General features: G+C 43.0%; 1 protein-coding gene and 1 long non-coding RNA gene across 2 annotated transcripts in view; both read right to left on the reverse strand.

Moving 5' to 3' along the window:
- The window catches only part of LOC138980408 (calmodulin-like), a gene marked incomplete in the record, with an annotated part of 85,634 nt that extends 70,802 nt beyond the window's left edge, over positions 1-14,832 (reverse strand). The window contains 1 exon segment of the mRNA XM_070353278.1: positions 13,729-14,832. Coding sequence (XP_070209379.1) covers positions 13,729-13,782 — 54 coding nt within the window.
- LOC138980413 (uncharacterized) overlaps positions 1-17,500 on the reverse strand; it is a 399,865-nt gene that overhangs the window by 344,037 nt on the left and 38,328 nt on the right. The window lies entirely within an intron of this gene.

Here is a 17,500-nt window from a genome sequence, read left to right on the forward strand (position 1 = left end):
ACAGAAGAGCATTGTAAACTCTTTCCTGCTTCGGGGAGGTGGGCGGCGACCCAGTATCAGACACTGTCCGGTCCAAGGATACAGTTGGCACGGTGGAGCGACCCGAGGGTTGAGCGTAGCGCCCATTGTTGATCAATGTCTGAATTGGCTTCGCATCAGATTGCCCGGAGACGTCACGGTCGTCTGCTTGCGGGTGGTTGGGCGAAGTTTCATTACGGATGGACTTTTTATCTAAACGTTTAAGTTCTTTGATTTTGTCTTCAAGTGACTGACATCGTTTGCGGAGAGAATCTGTCTCTTTGTCACTGGCCTCTTGACGTTCTTGCAAATCCAGCAGCTTTCGTTCATGCTGCTGTTCAATGACACGGAACTCGCGTGACACTTGCACTTTGTAGTCACGGAATTCGGTGACCAGTGCGTCTAGCGTGTCCCGTAGATGCAGAAGTGATGCCGTGTCCGTTTCATTGTTGCTGAGGTTGGTTTTGGTACTGTCAGTGGTACCCGTGGAAGCTTCGTCATCAATAGCAGCGCTGTCAGCACTGCTGACCCCTGGATCGGCACTTCCGTTGGTGATAGCAGCCGCCCCGACACCACTGACACAAGTAGTACTGGTACCGTCCTCGCTACTGACAGTGGGGGCTGTGCTGAAAGCGGAGGTGTCAGTTTCAGCATTGCAGTTGTCGGTGTTGGTACCGCTGTCCCCAGCAGTAAGTGGAGGGGGGACAAGGGTGTTGGTACTGTCAGTGGTACCTGTGGAAGCTTCGTCATCAATAGCAGCGCTGTCAGCACTGCTGACCCCTGGATCGGCACTGCCGTTGGTGATAGCAGCTGCCCCGACACCACTGACACTAGTAGTACTAGTACCGTCTTCGCTACTGACAGTGGGGGCTGTGCTGAATGCGGAGGTGTCAGTTTCAGCATTGCAGTTGTCGGTGTTGGTACCGCTGTCCCCAGTTTCAGCATTGCAGTTGTCGGTGTTGGTACCGCTGTCCCCAGTTTCAGCATTGCAGTTGTCGGTGTTGGTACCGCTGTCCCCAGCAGTAAGTGGAGGGGGGACAAGGGTGACGTCCTTGACAGCTGTGGTCACGGCCTCAGTGGTGACGGAGGACAGCTCGGCCATAACGTGGACAACAGCCTGCAGGCGTTGAAACTCGTCCTTCACCCACGCGATGCACTGCTTTCCCTGTACCAGTATTGTGTTGGTGGCGTAGATGTGCATCACAAGTAGCTTGTGACCACCACTGTACAGACGCACTGTCGTCTGCACAACATCTGGAGGGAAGGACACCACAGTTAGCGACTCAGAATCGTCGTAGTCATGATGGACTGGGTGTAGTTTCTTTTCAACCCTTGAGAAATCCTCCCAGGTTGCTTCATAGCCCTGGGATCGTAAACTAACAAGGTATCTGTGTCGCAGCACAGCTTTCCAAACTGGAAGAAGTTTACTGTTGCTTTTAAAAGTTATTTCATTAGGGTCTCTTTTCAGTTCAATCACTTCAAGTGATTTGTGCATGCGAGACCTAGTAATAACACTAGTCATCTTGGCCGGCACGTTGTTCCCTATCCCATACTTAATTAAACATCTCGTGTCGAGTTCTGAATTGGGTCGGTAGTACGAATCAGTTTAGCATTGTTCTCCATGCTGACAACTGCAGCAGAGGATGCCGCAATTCAAGTTGTCGGTTCAGCACACATTAGCACTTGTACACACTACACAGTACCACACCACAGACAGAGAGAGAGAAAGAGAGAGAGAGAGAGAGGGAGAGGGGGAGAGAGAGAGATATAGAGAGAGAGATAGAAAGAGAGAGAGAAAGAAAGAGAGAGAGAGAGAGAGAGAAAGAAAGAGAGGGAGGGAGAGAGAGAGAGAGAAAGAGAGAGAGAGGGAGAGAGAAAGAGGGAAAGAGGGAGAGAGGGAGAGAGAGAGAAACTGAAACTGAAACTGAAACTGAACTTTATTACCAAAGGATAGAGGTTTTAGGCAAAGCCTAATCTTACAACCTGTCCCTTATACAAACACTTAATACAGACGCACATAATATAGATAGTAAAATTGACAAGGTTATTGTTACTTACAGACGTACATAATGTAAATAGGAATAAGAAAAGGGTTATGGCTTTGTATACACATTCAAAAATGGAAAAAACAATATAGTTTGGAAATTGCAGCATAGTTGCAATAATGCATTGCATATAAACATCCAAAACAACTAATAACAAAAGGGAGAAAACAAATGTGGGGAGGAATTGTCCCAATCATTCGCATGTATATCATTATCAATACATACACATAAAGAACAAATCAAAATACAAACATAACTTGACTAAATGTAAAAAGCACTAAAATATCAGACATGAAAAGTGTTCTATTTACCCATTAAGCGGGAATGAAACTGGCGCCTAAACGTTTTCACAGAAGAGGCATTTCGGAGGGGTAGGGGTATGGAATTCCATAGAGACGCTCCTGAGAAGGCTAAACTTGACTTATACAAGTCTAGACGAGGGATGGGGGGAATCAGGTTCTGGGACCCATATCTTTTTGTGGCATGTCTGAAATGTGATTTTAAATATCCAGGAACATTATTGTTAATTACTTTGTACATAAAGACAGCCTTGTTTAGCGTCAACTGATCTTTCAAGGGAAGGAAATTAAGGAGCTTTAATTTATCATCTGTTGGCTTATTTGACTCATGCAGAATTAGTTTTGCAGCACGGCGATGAAGAGAATTGAGTCGTTTGAGATGAACATCACTGCAGTTATCCCAAAGTGTTGAAGCAAAGTTGATATGGGGCATTATGTGAGCGTAATAAAACAACTTGAGTGCTTCCACATCGGCATAATGTCTTAATTTAGACAATAAGTACAAATGTTTAGATACTAATTTGCAAATTTTACTTAGAGAGAGAAAGAGAGAGAGAGGGAGAGGGGGGAGAGAGAGAGAGAGATAGAAAGAGAGAGAGAGAAAGAGAGGGAGAGAGAGAGAGGGAGAGAGAGAGGAGGGGAGAGGAAGAGAGAGAGATAGAAAGAGAGAGAGAGAAAGAAAGAGAGGGAGAGAGAGGGAGAGAGAGAGAGAGAGGGAGAGAGACAGAGAGAGGGAGAGAGAGGGGGGAGAGGAAGAGAGAGAGAGAAAGAGAGAGAGAGGGAGAGGGGGAGAGAGATAGAAAGAGATAGAAAGAGGAGAGAAAGAAAGAGAGGGAGAGAGAGAGAGAAAGAAAGAGAGGGAGAGAGAGAGAGAGAAAGAAAGAGAGGGAGAGGGAGAGGGAGAGAGGGAGAGAGAGAGGGATAGGGAGAGGGGGAGAGAGAGAGGGAGAGGGAGAGGGGGAGAGAGAGAAAGAGAGAGAGAGGGAGAGGGGGAGAGAGATAGAAAGAGATAGAAAGAGGAGAGAAAGAAAGAGAGAGAAAGAGAGAGAGAGAGAAAGAGAGAGAGAGAGAGAGAGAAAGAGAGAGAGAAAGAGAGAGAGAGAGAGAGAGAGAGAGAGAGAGAGAGAGAGAGAGAGAGAGAGAGAGAAGATCAGCAGACTCACCAAGACAGAGAGTGACAGGGGTCGATCTATTGATCGAGGACCGTCTGAAGTTAGAAAATATGTCAGTGTAATACAAAGGGTACCAGACGAGAACCGAGACAAGATACAGGACACTCTTAGTTAAACTAAGAATATCTGTAGACGAAGGCGGCAGTCTAGGAACATCAGCCGTGAACATTTTACAATGAACAATGTAAACCTCTGAAACCAAATCCAAACCTACAACAATAGTGCATTTAAGAGTCCCACAATCGTTTAGCTTCTAAAGTTAACTAGAATTGTGACAAATGCAGGAACACTCTGTTCGAAGACAATGCAAATCTAAGATCTGAGCTTTTTATAAATGACAACTTATCAACTTCTTCCGATCACCGATGGAAAATGACGAACCGCTAACAACATAATTCCTAGAGTCATAGCCTTCAAGGGAACTCACGTTACATGACAAACAGATGCTACATGGACTACTGATAAACAACCACATCCTTCACCAAAATATACAACGGAGAAAGAAAAAGAAAAAAAAAAAAAAAAAAAGAAGAAAAAAAAAAAACCCAGAAAAAAACTAGGGCTTAACACTATTCAGACATTCTGACACGACGATCTAATTACAAGGTGACAAGGTGACGAGCCAGGTATACAACGCCGATGGCCTTGTCAGAATTAATGCACAGGTGTGTGATGACAAATCCCAAAATTAGAGCCTACAAGTAAGCTCACTTAATATAACAAACAGATGCTACATCGATTAACGATAAAGAACACATCCTATACAAAAAAATACAACGGAGAACAAACAAAATTTAAAAAAAAACCACCAACAACAAAAAAACATAAGTCTGACACGACGCTCACATTACTAGTTGACGAGCATGGTACAATGCCTATGGCCTTGTCAAAATTAGCGCACAGGTGGGAGACGCAGAAACACAGATGACGACTCACATGGAGCAAAAATTAATTAACGATGACAGCTGAAGCATGACTACATTTCATACCCGTGGAGGCCACATGACGTGAGGCGTACACTGTTCAATTATCGATACAAAAATGGAGTTGTGGCTGTACGTCCGTATCGCTGATGCGCGCATAATCCTAATGGAAGGGTACCCAAAATAGAGACTTTTGTGTCGGATACGGATCGGTTTGCGCTACAGGGGAGTTGGTGGTTAATATCTAGGCGTTGGGGGGGGGGGGGGGGTCAGTAGCTGGAGAGGGCGGACAATGGGTGGTGAAGGTATGGACGGTGTGTGTGTGTGTGTGTGTGTGTGTGTGTGTGTGTGTGTGTGTGTGTGCGCGTATGTTCGTTCGTGCGTGTGTCCGTGCGTGCGTACGTGGTTGAATGCGTTATGTGCGTGCATGCGTGTTACTAACACACATGAACGTAAACTTGATAAAAGGGAAACAGAATTATAAACGCAGAAATGGTAAAATCCAGAAACAAACAAATAACGCACAAACATCTATATATATGTAAACTGACCATCAAAGAAAGAGACAACATTAAATGCAGCACATTAAACAAATTATAAGAACTGCAGCAACAAAACACACACACACACACACACACACACACACACACACACACACACACACATGTGCTGTCTCTCTGTCTCTGTCTCTCTCTGTCTCTCTCTCTCTGTCTCTCTCTGTCTCTGTCTCTCTCTCTCTCTTTCTCTCCCTCTCCCTCTCCATCGCCACCTTAAAAAAAAACACTAAAAAAACTCGTACACACCTGCTCCGTAGTTGATCAGGAAATCACACCATCACCTCTCCCACTTAACACGAAGCAGCAAGGAAGACGAAGATGAGGGGACGAGACTGTTGAATGTAGTCCCACAACAGACAGCGCAAGAACACACAGGAACTGAGCAAGAAGGTTAAACAGCAGCCAGATACGCCACAGGTGGAATAAATCTACCTGCACAATTACCACCTTCACAAACCTGCTTCCACTTTCTCCTCCGTTGTAAGGGCACGAGGGGATAACCACGTGCCTCTTCCAGAATCGCTGATCAAAAGCGCATGATGCACTGGTGTAGTGTACGGCTGTACAACTACAATAGTAACTGCGTGCGTTTTTGTTGTGTAAAGGTCGTTTGAAACTAGTGAATGGCTGACGCTGAAGTTGTAGTTGTTCTCATCTCATGGTGTTCTTGAATGTTTGGTTCAGTTGTTTTTTCTTCTTTCTTTATTTTCTTGAATTATTGTTGTGTTGTTGGGGTTTTTTTTTCGTCTTTTTTTTTGTTTTTTTTTTGGGGGGGGGGAGTTCTTTGAAGCTGTTTTCAATTATGGATGACCGAACAGTCTTCTTGAGTTCATTAAAAGCTAAACATCTTTTAAACGCTGGAGAATTCTTGAATAGTTTAGTTTTCTGTTAAAAAACAAACCTCATTGAATGACTGCATACAAAACCGTCTAATGTAAGTTGTAAGCTGAAGCACTTCAACACAGATTTTCTGTACTTTTCTGTAATTAGCTTAAAACAAAATGTCTTAAAAAAATGTTTGCAAATACAACAACTACTTAGTCCAGGCAACAGCCAGTTCTGCTTAACCGCTTCGAAATGTAAAACAACCTGTATGTTTGCCAATGGAAATCAAAATTTGGATCAAAATACGATCGAGTCAAACTCTGTTATGTTTTCCTTTTTGTTTAACAAGAAAGGTAAGAGTATGGATCGTTGTGCTACAGACAACACGAAACATTCACAGTTTTGGGTTTTGGATTTCCAACGTTATTCACAGAACCTTTCTCCTCGCGAATTATTGACCGAAACTCCTCCTCTTTCCCACAAAACTTGCGAGTCAACAAACACTTTGTCGCTTCGCCCACAAACTTCAAAACCAGCTAATCCAAATCGACCCACTGCTCCAGCTTATCTGTCTACACGTGTGTGTGGTTGGCTAAGTCCGGCATCTTTTTTGTGTCTGGATGGAAAACCTTCTTCTTCTTCCGCTGAAACGCCCACGTTTGTACGTGAATGCCCGTTTTTACTGTGCCATTCAGGCAGCCATACGCCGTTTTCGGGGGGAGCATACTAGGTATGTTCGTGTTTTTATAACCTTTAACGAACTCTGACATGGATTACAGGATCTTGTTCGAGCTTGCATGCGTGTACACACGAAGGGGTCGGGAAGAAGGCACTACCAGGTCTGCACATCAGGTGACTTAAAAGATCGGAAAATATCCACCCATAGCCCACCAGCCCAGCGCGGCCGGAATTCAAACCCTAGACCTTCCGCATGGGAGGCCGGCGTCTTCTCCACTAGGCCACTGCGCCCGTCTGGACGGAAAATCCTTCATCAAACAGGACATAAGCCTTCAAGACCCTCCCTCTCTCTCTCTCTCCCTCCCTCTCCCTCCCTCTCGTCCTCTCGCTCTCTTCTCGCTCTCTCTCGCGCTCTCGCGCTCTCTCTCGCTCACTCTCGCTCTCTCCCTCTCGCTCTCTCTCTCTTTCTCTCTCTCTCTCTCTCTCTCTCTCTCTCTCTCTCTCTCTCTCTCTCTCTCTCTCTCCCTCTCCCCCCCTCTCCGCCAATAGCAAAACAAACCATGGAAACCAAAAGTGTATTGTGAAGCTTCTCGTCCAACTAAGCTTTAATGTCGCGATGTGTATCGGATAGAAATATATCACACCTGTATATCGGGAAACACGAACATTAATCATGTATTTACAACTGCCGCAGCTAACATAAACAAAATACTGCCGGATTTAGATCCCGCAAGCACACCACGCAACAAGGAAACCACCTACGCATTTTAAACTCGTCCACTGAAACAAATCACACTGTATATATCGAAGTACTGCCCCTTAGCGTATCAACAATTCTTGTCCCAAATAGAAACATTTTCTGAGAGGACGTTAACTCCCCCCCCCATCAAAGACATTTATCAAAAAAATGAAAACAAGAAGAGCAAACGCTCGATCGAGTCACTTTCGCAGTTCTGAATATTATATGAGGCATCAGATGGACAGGAAGAAATTGCTATTCACAACACAATGAGTCACGTTCACATAAAATTTGAGCCCGGTCACTTTTATAGTTTCCGAGAAAAGCCCAACGTTAAGTTGTGTGTTGCCGAACAGAAAAGGCTAGTTATCTCCCTTGTTTTTCTGATAACGTTCGTAAAAGGCTACAGATGTAAATACTTTGATGTAAAGAATAATCCTACAAAGTTTCAATCACATCCGATGAACTTTGTCAAAGATATAAAATGTCTAATTTTTCCTTTGACGCTGACCTGTGACCTTGAAAAAGGTCAAAGGTCAACGAAACCATCGTTAAAGTGTAGAGGTCATTGAAGGTCACGACTAAACAAAATATGAGCCCGATCGCTTTGATAGTTTCCGAGAAAAGTCCAACGTTAAGGTGGTGTCTACGGACGGCCGGCCGGACGGCCGGCCGGACGGCCGGACGGCCGGCCGGACAGACTAACACTGACCGATTACATAGAGTCACTTTTTCTCAAGTGACTCAAAAACGTTCGGGGATTTCATACCCAGGAACTCTCATGTCAAATTTCATAAAGATCGCTCCAGTAGTTTAGTCTGAATCGCTCTACACACACACACACACACACACACACACGCACACACACACACACACACACACACACACACGCACGCACATACACCACGACCCTCGTTTCGATTCCCCCTCGATGTTAAAATATTTAGTCAAAACTTGACTAAATATAACGATCCAAATTTACGTTCATTTTATTCTTCATCATTTCCTGATTTCAAAAACATATTGTTATATTTGGATTAAAAACAAGCTCTGAAAATTAAAAATATAATAACTATGATCAAAATTAAATTTTCGAAATCAATTTAAAAACAACTTTCATCTTATTCCTTGTCGGTTCCTGATTCCAAAAAAATATAGATATGATATGTTTGGATTCAAAACACGCTCAGAAAGTTAAAACGAAGAGAGGTACAGAAAAGCGTGCTATCTTTCTCAGCGCAACTACTACCCCGCTCTTCTTGTCAATTTTGCTGCCTTTGCCACGACCGTGGACTGACGATGCTACGAGTATACGGCCTTGCTGAAAAATTGCAGTGCGTTCAGTTTCATTCTGTGAGTTCGACAGCTTGACTAAATGTTGTATTTTTGCCTAACGCGACTTGTTTTCACTGACCGTACTGCCGGTATTCTAGACAATCATGCGTACAAACTACGGCAAAATCGTATGGGTTCCCAGGTCTGTGTAAACCACATTCTGTTCTCGTACCACCCCGTGCAGACTGTTCAGCGATGAATTGAAGTTATGAATCCATTCCGAAAGCACAACAGTTCTCGCTACTCTCACAGTCAAAACTTTATGATATAAATAACGCGTGTGTTTGCAGCTCTTGTGTCCTACAATTCTGTGTCCGTATCGGAGTGTACATTGTGAGTGGATATAACGCTGACACAACCAGACTTTGATGTCCGGGTAGCAGCTGGGGATATGTGTGTATGGAACAGATGTTGAGGATGTCAATACATCATACTGTATTGATGGCAAGCGTATAGCATTCCGCTTTGTGAGGTGGGGGGAGGAGGGGGGTCACAGAGACATCAACATAAGCACATAATAAACATCACATTCCCGCATCACGCGCACCCCCCTCCACCCCACACTCAGCCTAGCCGCCCTCTCCCCTCCCACCCCCACCCTCCACACACACTACCACTGACTGATAATGAGGTCAACCTTAAACAGCGACGAGAAAACGACAGCAGATGCGTTAATAACCATTTATATATATATATAACAATACAGCCGTTTAGGCCGATGACGAATGCGCATGTGACATGCATGAAAACAATCATGATGTATGGTGTCATGTGTTTGCTAACGTCAGCAGACGACGTTATTAAATTATTTGTTCTCAACGAACAGTTATAATGGACGTTTTTATCTCATCCGGGCAAAGACACTTTGTATGATGGAATTAACCATGTCAAGTGCTGACGTGGGTAGACAAGAAAACAAAAAAACCTGATAGACGGCTAACGTTTCAACATGGACAAAACGTTAATATTCTACACCACTCTCTACCCTTTTCACCTCCCACGAGGAAACGCTTGACAGAAGAAGAAAAAGATCCAGATATCAAATCCGCTTGGAAGGAACACGTCCAGTACGTCCACTCTTAAAGGTCAATATTATATTATACAATTCTCCTCTTTGCCCTTTTGAGCGAACAGCGTCCGTCGCTAACTCAATCCCGGTCAATTTCAGTCCGTTTCAAACCTGGTCAAGCGTGGAGGTAAAGATGAAAAGACCCGACTGACCCTCACCTCAGCCGTTGACCGCATACGTAAGGTCAAAGCTCTGACCCCATGGCCTTTTTAGTGCCCGTCAGTGTCTGCTTCTCTGTCTGTCTGTGTGTCTGTGTCTGTCTGTGTGTCTGTGTGTCTGTTTTGTCTGAAAGAATGCCTGTCTCTCTGTCTGTCTCTCTGTTTGTCTGTCTGTCTTGTCTATCGTGTCTGTCTTGTCTGTATGTCTGTATAAACATATACACACTGAGCAAGCAGAACAACAAACTGAAAAATAATACGTTTTATAAACCCACATTCTCATAAACTCATTATCGTCACTGATCATATATGATTAAAAGATGAGTCACACACACAACAATAAAAAGAGATACCTTTGCACACCCAATGACACAATGATCGCGGGCTCAATCATGTGAATTCTAACATCTGTTACGGCATCGATGAGCTCACATAGTCGAATGACGTAACACTCTTTTGTGGAAAATTGGCACACACGCTTTGAACGAGCGTTTCTATTGGGTTTGCTTTTGATTTTCCATGTATAACCTGCTTCTTGCAACTATGGTAACCGAGGATTTATTGCCTGGGGAACATGAGATTTATTTCCCAGGTGCTTGTGAATGAAAACTCGTGAAAATGATGACAAAATACTTTAGCCTGAAAGGCAGGCCCCTTTAAAACATCAAAAACACAAAATAAGATACCAAGGTTGTCACGAACATCAAACACCTACAAACATCTTCACCAACCAAAACAAGATATGTGGTGGATGACATAATTCTTTACACGGGAAGCCAGGAAGTAAGGTCTGTCGCGATATAACCCTTCGTGGTTGAAAACGACGTTAAACACCAAAGAAAGAAAGAAAGGAAGTAAGGTGCATTTAAAACAGCGAAACACAAAACAAGAGTTTGTTTGTTTGTTTATTTGTTGCTTAACGTCCAGCCGACTACGCAGAGCCATATCAGGACGAGGAAGGGGGGATGAAGGGGGCCACTTGTCAAGCGATTCCTGTTTACAAATGCACTAACCCATTACTTGTGTCCCAGCAGGCTTTAGTAAAACTAAATTAATACCTACTGGAAGATTACCAGTTTCCAGTATGTTAAAATAGGCTTAACCTATCTACTGCTGGACTTACATCAGAACACTAACAGATTAAACTATACATGAATCGCGAGACAAGCGGCAAGAGAAGAGATTTTTGGAAAAAATACAGGTGAATGAGCAAGAAGGCAGAAAAAAGAAAAGAATTCATGAAGAAAAAGAGAGCATGACAGGAAAGAGGAACCAAAAATCTACCTAACAGCAAACTAGAAAGCTCCTGCGGTTCCAAAAACAGGAGGGGCCTTTAATTTCATAACCGCAGTGCCCCACTGCGGGAACAAAACAAGAGAAGAGACCTTGTTTGTCACAAACAGCTGTAACACCGAAAAACAACTTCAGCAACCAAACAAAACCCACGTAGTGTATGATATAAGCCTATATTGCTATTTCATATGTTACGTGGATTTCCATTGGTCAATTGGGCAAAACTGAGCTCAGTGCAAAAGTGATATCGACGACATTTCCGTCGATATCAGTTTTGATATCGACGACCTCTTTATTGCTTCCCCACTTCAAAAACAAAAACACCTAAATTTAAAAACAAACAAATATATATGAAAATGTAATTATCCCAGAATTTAGTTGAGCAAGTGACTAAAGACTTTTTGAAAGGAAAGACATTTTAAAATACTGAAAAGTACAAGAAAAGAGTGAACAAAAAGAAATAATAATCAGAGGGAGGGATATGGAACAGCCAAAACTGAGACAAATACTTTTGTAATTTCTTTACAGTAAATACAAAATGTCTAGAGAATTAGCAATATATCTAACATTGACTGACTGTGTGATGATATCTTCTGCTATTGGTCTGTTTCGACAGTGATATCAAAATCGAGACCGGAGGTCTCGATTTTGATATCACTGTCTCAACAGACCATAGCAGAAGATATCATCACACAGTCAGTGAATATTGGGTATTACAATGGAAGGAAGGTCCCTTTAAAACAGCAGAACAAAACCCAAGAGACCTTGTTTGTCACGAACAGCAAACATCTAAACACATCTTCACCAACCAAGACGAGCAATGTGCATGACGGATGATTTAACACTTAACACAGCAAGGTCGCTTTAAAACGGCAAAACACAAAACAGACCTTGTTTGTCACGAACTGCAAATGAAACACAGAACCCATCCCAACCCCCTCACACACACCCACACACACACACACCACACACACAAAGTAAACACAAACAAGTTAACACTGACTTGGCTAATTTCTTCAGTTTTGTATACGTCCCCATGTCACAGCCAGGTCACATACATAATGCATCAGAGAACCGCATCTATATATATATACGACTAGTGTCTGTCTGTCTGTCTGTCTGTCTGTCTGTGTGTCTGTGCGCGATGCGCGGCCAAGGTTCTCGATGGATCTGCTTCAAATTTGGTGGGCTTATTCAGAGAGACCCCGGTAACAACCTCATCGATGAGATATTTCAACACGTGCTCTCAGCGCGCAGCGCGGAACCGATTTTGGTTCCATCTCAGCTACCCGGGCCCCCATACCGACACACCATAGCCGCTACACCACATCACAACGCCAAACTTCTCGGTGGATCTTTTTCAAATTTGGACACCGTATTCAGCTACACCCCGGACACAATATCATCGATGAGATATTTCAACACGTGCTCTCAGCGCGCAGCGCTGAACTGATTTTGGGTTTTGTGTTCATTTCACCATTATAAGTAACTCTTCCTTATCTTCTCATCTTCTCCAGGTTTTCAGCGTTTACCTCCCTTCCTTCGTTTGGTGCACTTTTGTGTGAGTGGAGCGTCTTCGGATATTCCCGGCGTTCTGTTACTGTTTCTATTTTTAGAAGGTCAACGCAGTGTACAGAACGTAAATTGGACCCGTAAATTATCCTCACTGTAAAAGTGCAAAGGTCGAATCAATTTATAGCCACGCGAAAAATACACTGTCATCTATCTCTCTATAGATACGGCTTCTCTGTGTTTTTGTCTGTGTGTGTGTGAGTGTGTGTGTCTCTATGTAAGCAACACCTGTGCATTGTTCAGTTCTGTTTGTGATGTGGTCTGGCGGCTTTTGTGTAATTTTATGTACGGGCCTTCCTTTGAGAAGCCATAACTTGCTCAGTCCTGTTTGAGTGGAGTTCGCCTCCAAAGGTGATTAACACGGTTACATTCGTCGACAAGGATGGGACTCGATCTGGTCAGGAATGGCATTATGGCCACTGAATCATTTTCGAGCTGTTCCCATTCCACGAATCTGGGAGGGACCTAAGCTTGGCGGGTCCATTGTTCGGACCCGGCGAAGCCGGCGTACGGCTCTAAGTACTTCTTCCCGGCGAAGCCGGCTACCCGGCGAAGCGGGTATTCATTCTAGTGAAGTCATCTCTGTGAGCATATTGTTTACGTTGAAGCACAAACTGTAAAGGATTATCGTGCAAGGCAAGATTCTCTCTCTCTCCCTCCCGACACACAGAAACGCATGCGTGTGTAAATGTCATTTACAAAGCGAGCACTTTTACGAAACAAGCTTATCCTATAACAGTTGGGCTATAAATGAACGAACAATTCAGTCTCCATCCCTACATATAACTTGCGACTATGCATCATAATTTCTCCAGCCACCGATCGATATAATAGTGATAGCAAAGATATTGTACTGTTTCATACACCATATAGTACCTGGCGGCAGTAACGATTACTGCAAGCACAAAGACGGTCAGCGGAAACAGCAGCCCTGCCTCGATCGTCGTCAACAACCATCGACTTTTTAAACGACTTGCACAAGCCACAAACAAAAACAGGATGTACACCCAAAACACAAGCAAACAATTGAGAAAAAATGTCTTACTTTGCTTTTGCTCGTCTTTGCCTGCGTGTCTTGATCCTCAGCAATAGTCCCCATGTTTTCAAACTCGCTGAAATGTCGACTGCCTCTCTACTATACACAAGCCAAAACACACTTTGTTGTGTACGGTTTAAACCACACACAGCGCTCTGTCCTCTTCGTCTGTACTGTCCTTTGCAAGTCCAATGAAAAACTGGCCGACAACAACGTATTCAAACTTGGGGGTGGGGAGATACTCAGCTACTGAGCTAGCCTTCTCTGTGTGGCTCTCTGTTTCGTTTTTGTTCAGTTCGGTTTGAAGGTCAAGGTTCCCGTTGCTTGCTCAACCGAATCTCAGCCAGACAAGGAAATTGTCGTCTGCCTTTCTCCGCTCCAGACGATATTTATTTTCAAAGGGTTTTCCTTGTTGTCGTTTTCTTCACTTGAGGGTTTCTTCGAATGAAATGACTGATTTTAACTTGTGGCTTGTTGACGCTCGTGATTTAGGAAAGACTCGATTCCCACAAATAATTTGATTACAAGTAATTTGTATCGAACTGAACCCAGGCTATGCGTGTACATTTCGTGCGCTTTGAAAAGTCCAGAGTTAGACGGTAAGCGTGGAGAGAAGTGATAGAACGTACTACTTGAACAGAGACTTGGCTTAAAATATTGACCGATTTAACCAGCACAACCGGATATATCAATTAACTGTCGTATTTGTAAAGTAATGAGTAATTTGACCTGTGGGAATCCCGTGTTGGGTCAGTTGAACGCTCGCCCTTTCTGCTCTGCTTATCATAGACTTGTATCCAGTATCTTGTAAATATAGAGGCTTGAAAAAGTCAGTCATTCAATTCAAACGATGTATTGCAACTCAGAAACGAAGTCAAAACACACCTGACGATTTGAAAAGAAACTGAACCCATAAAAAAATGCACCAACCAGGCAACCGTTGTTGTGTGTGCTTGAACAAATATCGCGTCGAAATAACACTGAATAAAGCGAAAGAAAGCCCCAAAGTTGATGTTGGCTGTCGTTGTTTCAAACTACTGGTGGACTGCAGGATAAAAGCATTATCATGCAAACAGTCCAGCACTGCCAGTCAATGACAAATGTCTGTGTTGGAGCCGGTGTAACACGAGAAAATTACTCCCACGATATTTTTTACTCCGGAGTAAACATTTCGTACGAAAAAGTTACTCCCTTTACGAAAAAAGCACTCCCCCATTGCACGAGAAAATTACTCCCCAAGACAGGTGAGTTCCGAATAAACATTTCGTACACAAATGTTACTCCCCTGACGAATAAATAACGAATAAATTGCTTCACCCCAACACGAGCAATTTAACTTCCCATGCTAGGTGTACGAAATTTGTACTCCCTTGTCCCCTGTTAGTCTTGGTGGTGGAAGGGGTGGAAGGAGGGTAGCGCGACATTCGTGTGCGCGAGATCACTTATTGGCATTATCCCTTCGCCCGCATCCCATTTTTGCAAACGAGATTTTTACTGGAAGTAAAAAAAATGGGGAGTAAAAATTTCGTGGAGGGAGTAATTTTTTCGTGCCTTGGGGAGTTCTTTTCTCGTACGAAAAGTGTACTCGGAGTAAGAATTTCGTACGAAATATTTACTCCGGAGTAAATTTTTCGTGGAGTAAAAATTTCGTGTTACACCGGACTTTCGCTCTCTTTGTGCGTCACACCGTCAGTCACACGCACGTTACTCACTCGCACAATCCTGCTGTGCGCAGTTTATTTGTGCAGTCTGCTGCTCGAATCAAATTAAACATGACAATTACAAGTCTGATTTTGGGAAGAACAGCAGTTACTTACTGTGTGCGTGTGTGTGTGTGTGTGTGTGTGTGTGTGTGTGTGTGTGTGTGTGTGTGTGTCTGTGTGTGTGTCTGTCTGTCTGACTGTGTGTCTGTCTGTGTGTGTGTGTGTCTGTGTGTATGTCTGTGTGTTTGTTTGACTGTGTGACTGTGTGTCTGTCTGTGTGTGTGTTTGTGTGTGTGTGTGTGTGTGTGTGTGTGTCTGTCTGTCTCTCTGTCTCTGTCTCTCTCTTTCTCTCTCTCTCTCTCTCTCTCTCTCTCTCTCTCTCTCTCTCTCTCTGTCTCTCTCTCTCTCTCTATTACTAGTCTGAGTAGACCTGCAATGTTCTTCCGATGTTTGTCTTTTTTCAAAAACTCTACAAAAAATCATTAAAAATTGCTTCCAGCAAATTGTGTTTGCCTTTATCACTCCATTCGAACGTATTTTAAATCTTCAATGCGTTCTGTAAGTGTTCCTCATGTCACCTACACCAAAAGCAATTGTTCACAAATACTTCAAGCAACTTTCGCCTGTGTCTGAATTTCTTCCCGCACGCGTGTGTCATTGTGTGATTGTGCCGAACTCGCCACAAGCTGTGTTTGGTTTCCCCGATTTTATCAGCTATTTGTTCAACCCCCAGCTAAGAATAAATCGGTACCTATCTCTCCAGTCCTTGTCCGTCTCCTCCAAATCGTTTCCCATTGCAGATCCCAACAGGCAGGGACAAAGAGGGGTGAATTGGGCACACAACAGCAGAATGTGTCACTGTCCTCAAATGACTGTCGTTGCTGTTATTGCACTTTGTTCCTGGGCACTCCAGATATGTTATTCCGTATACACTTGTTTTGACGGTTTGCAGCTGGCACAGGCGCATGAAAATGGTATTTGTATTTTGTCTTTCACTGGCTTTACTCGAACCTATTTTTTTTTTTTTTTTTTTTTTTTTTTTTTTTTTTTTAGGGGGGGGGGGTGGTTAGTATAACTCTTCGATATTAGATTACGTTGAAATTTGAATACGTTGTATTTACTTTTAGTGTTGCTGTTGAGGAACCTCCTGATGTGTTCATAGTTCATTAAGGACGTTTTGAGTGCTGCAGGTTGGCCAAAAGATTTCGACTCTCTCTCAAAATTACCTATTTAAACAGACACTGTGCACGTGGACACGTTTGTATCAACGAACACCACATCTTCAACACACCTTCTTTTTTAAAGGACACTATCAGGAACAAATCTTAATCACAATTATCCTCCTACACCCCCCCCCCCCCCCCAAACAACCTTACTCACACCCACACATTTACCCACGACAACAGAACCGTAAACAATAAAGTCTAGCAAACAAATTCTAGATTTTGGAAGACGAGTTTAACATAAGGCTTCATCTTGTTGTTGAATAAATAAACAAGTCGCGTAAGGCGAAAATACAATATTTAGTCAAGTAGCTGTCGAACTCACAGAATGAAACTGAACGCAATGCCATTTTACTCGTAGCATCGTCAGGCCACCGCTCATGGCAAAGGCAGTGAAATTGACAAGAAGAGCGGGGTAGTAGTTGCGCTAAGAAGGATAGCACGCTTTTCTGTACCTCTCTTTGTTTTAACTTTCTGAGCGTGTTTTTAATCCAAACATATCATATCTATATGTTTTTGGAATCAGGAACCGACAAGGAATAAGATGAAAGTGTTTTTAAATTGATTTGGACAATTTAATTTTGATAATAATTTTTATATATTTAATTTTCAGAGCTTGTTTTTAATCCGAATATAACATATTTATATGTTTTTGGAATCAGCAAATGATGGAGAATAAGATAAACGTAAATTTGGATCGTTTTATACATTTTTATTTTTTTTTACAATTTTCCGATTTTTAATGACCAAAGTCATTAATTAATTTTTAAGCCACCAAGCTGAAATGCAATACCGAACCCCGGGCTTCGTCGAAGATTACTTGACCAAAATTTCAACCAATTTGGTTGAAAAATG

The sequence above is a fragment of the Littorina saxatilis genome, linkage group LG11 (genome assembly GCF_037325665.1).
Source record: "Littorina saxatilis isolate snail1 linkage group LG11, US_GU_Lsax_2.0, whole genome shotgun sequence".
Taxonomy (NCBI): Eukaryota; Metazoa; Mollusca; class Gastropoda; order Littorinimorpha; family Littorinidae; genus Littorina; species Littorina saxatilis.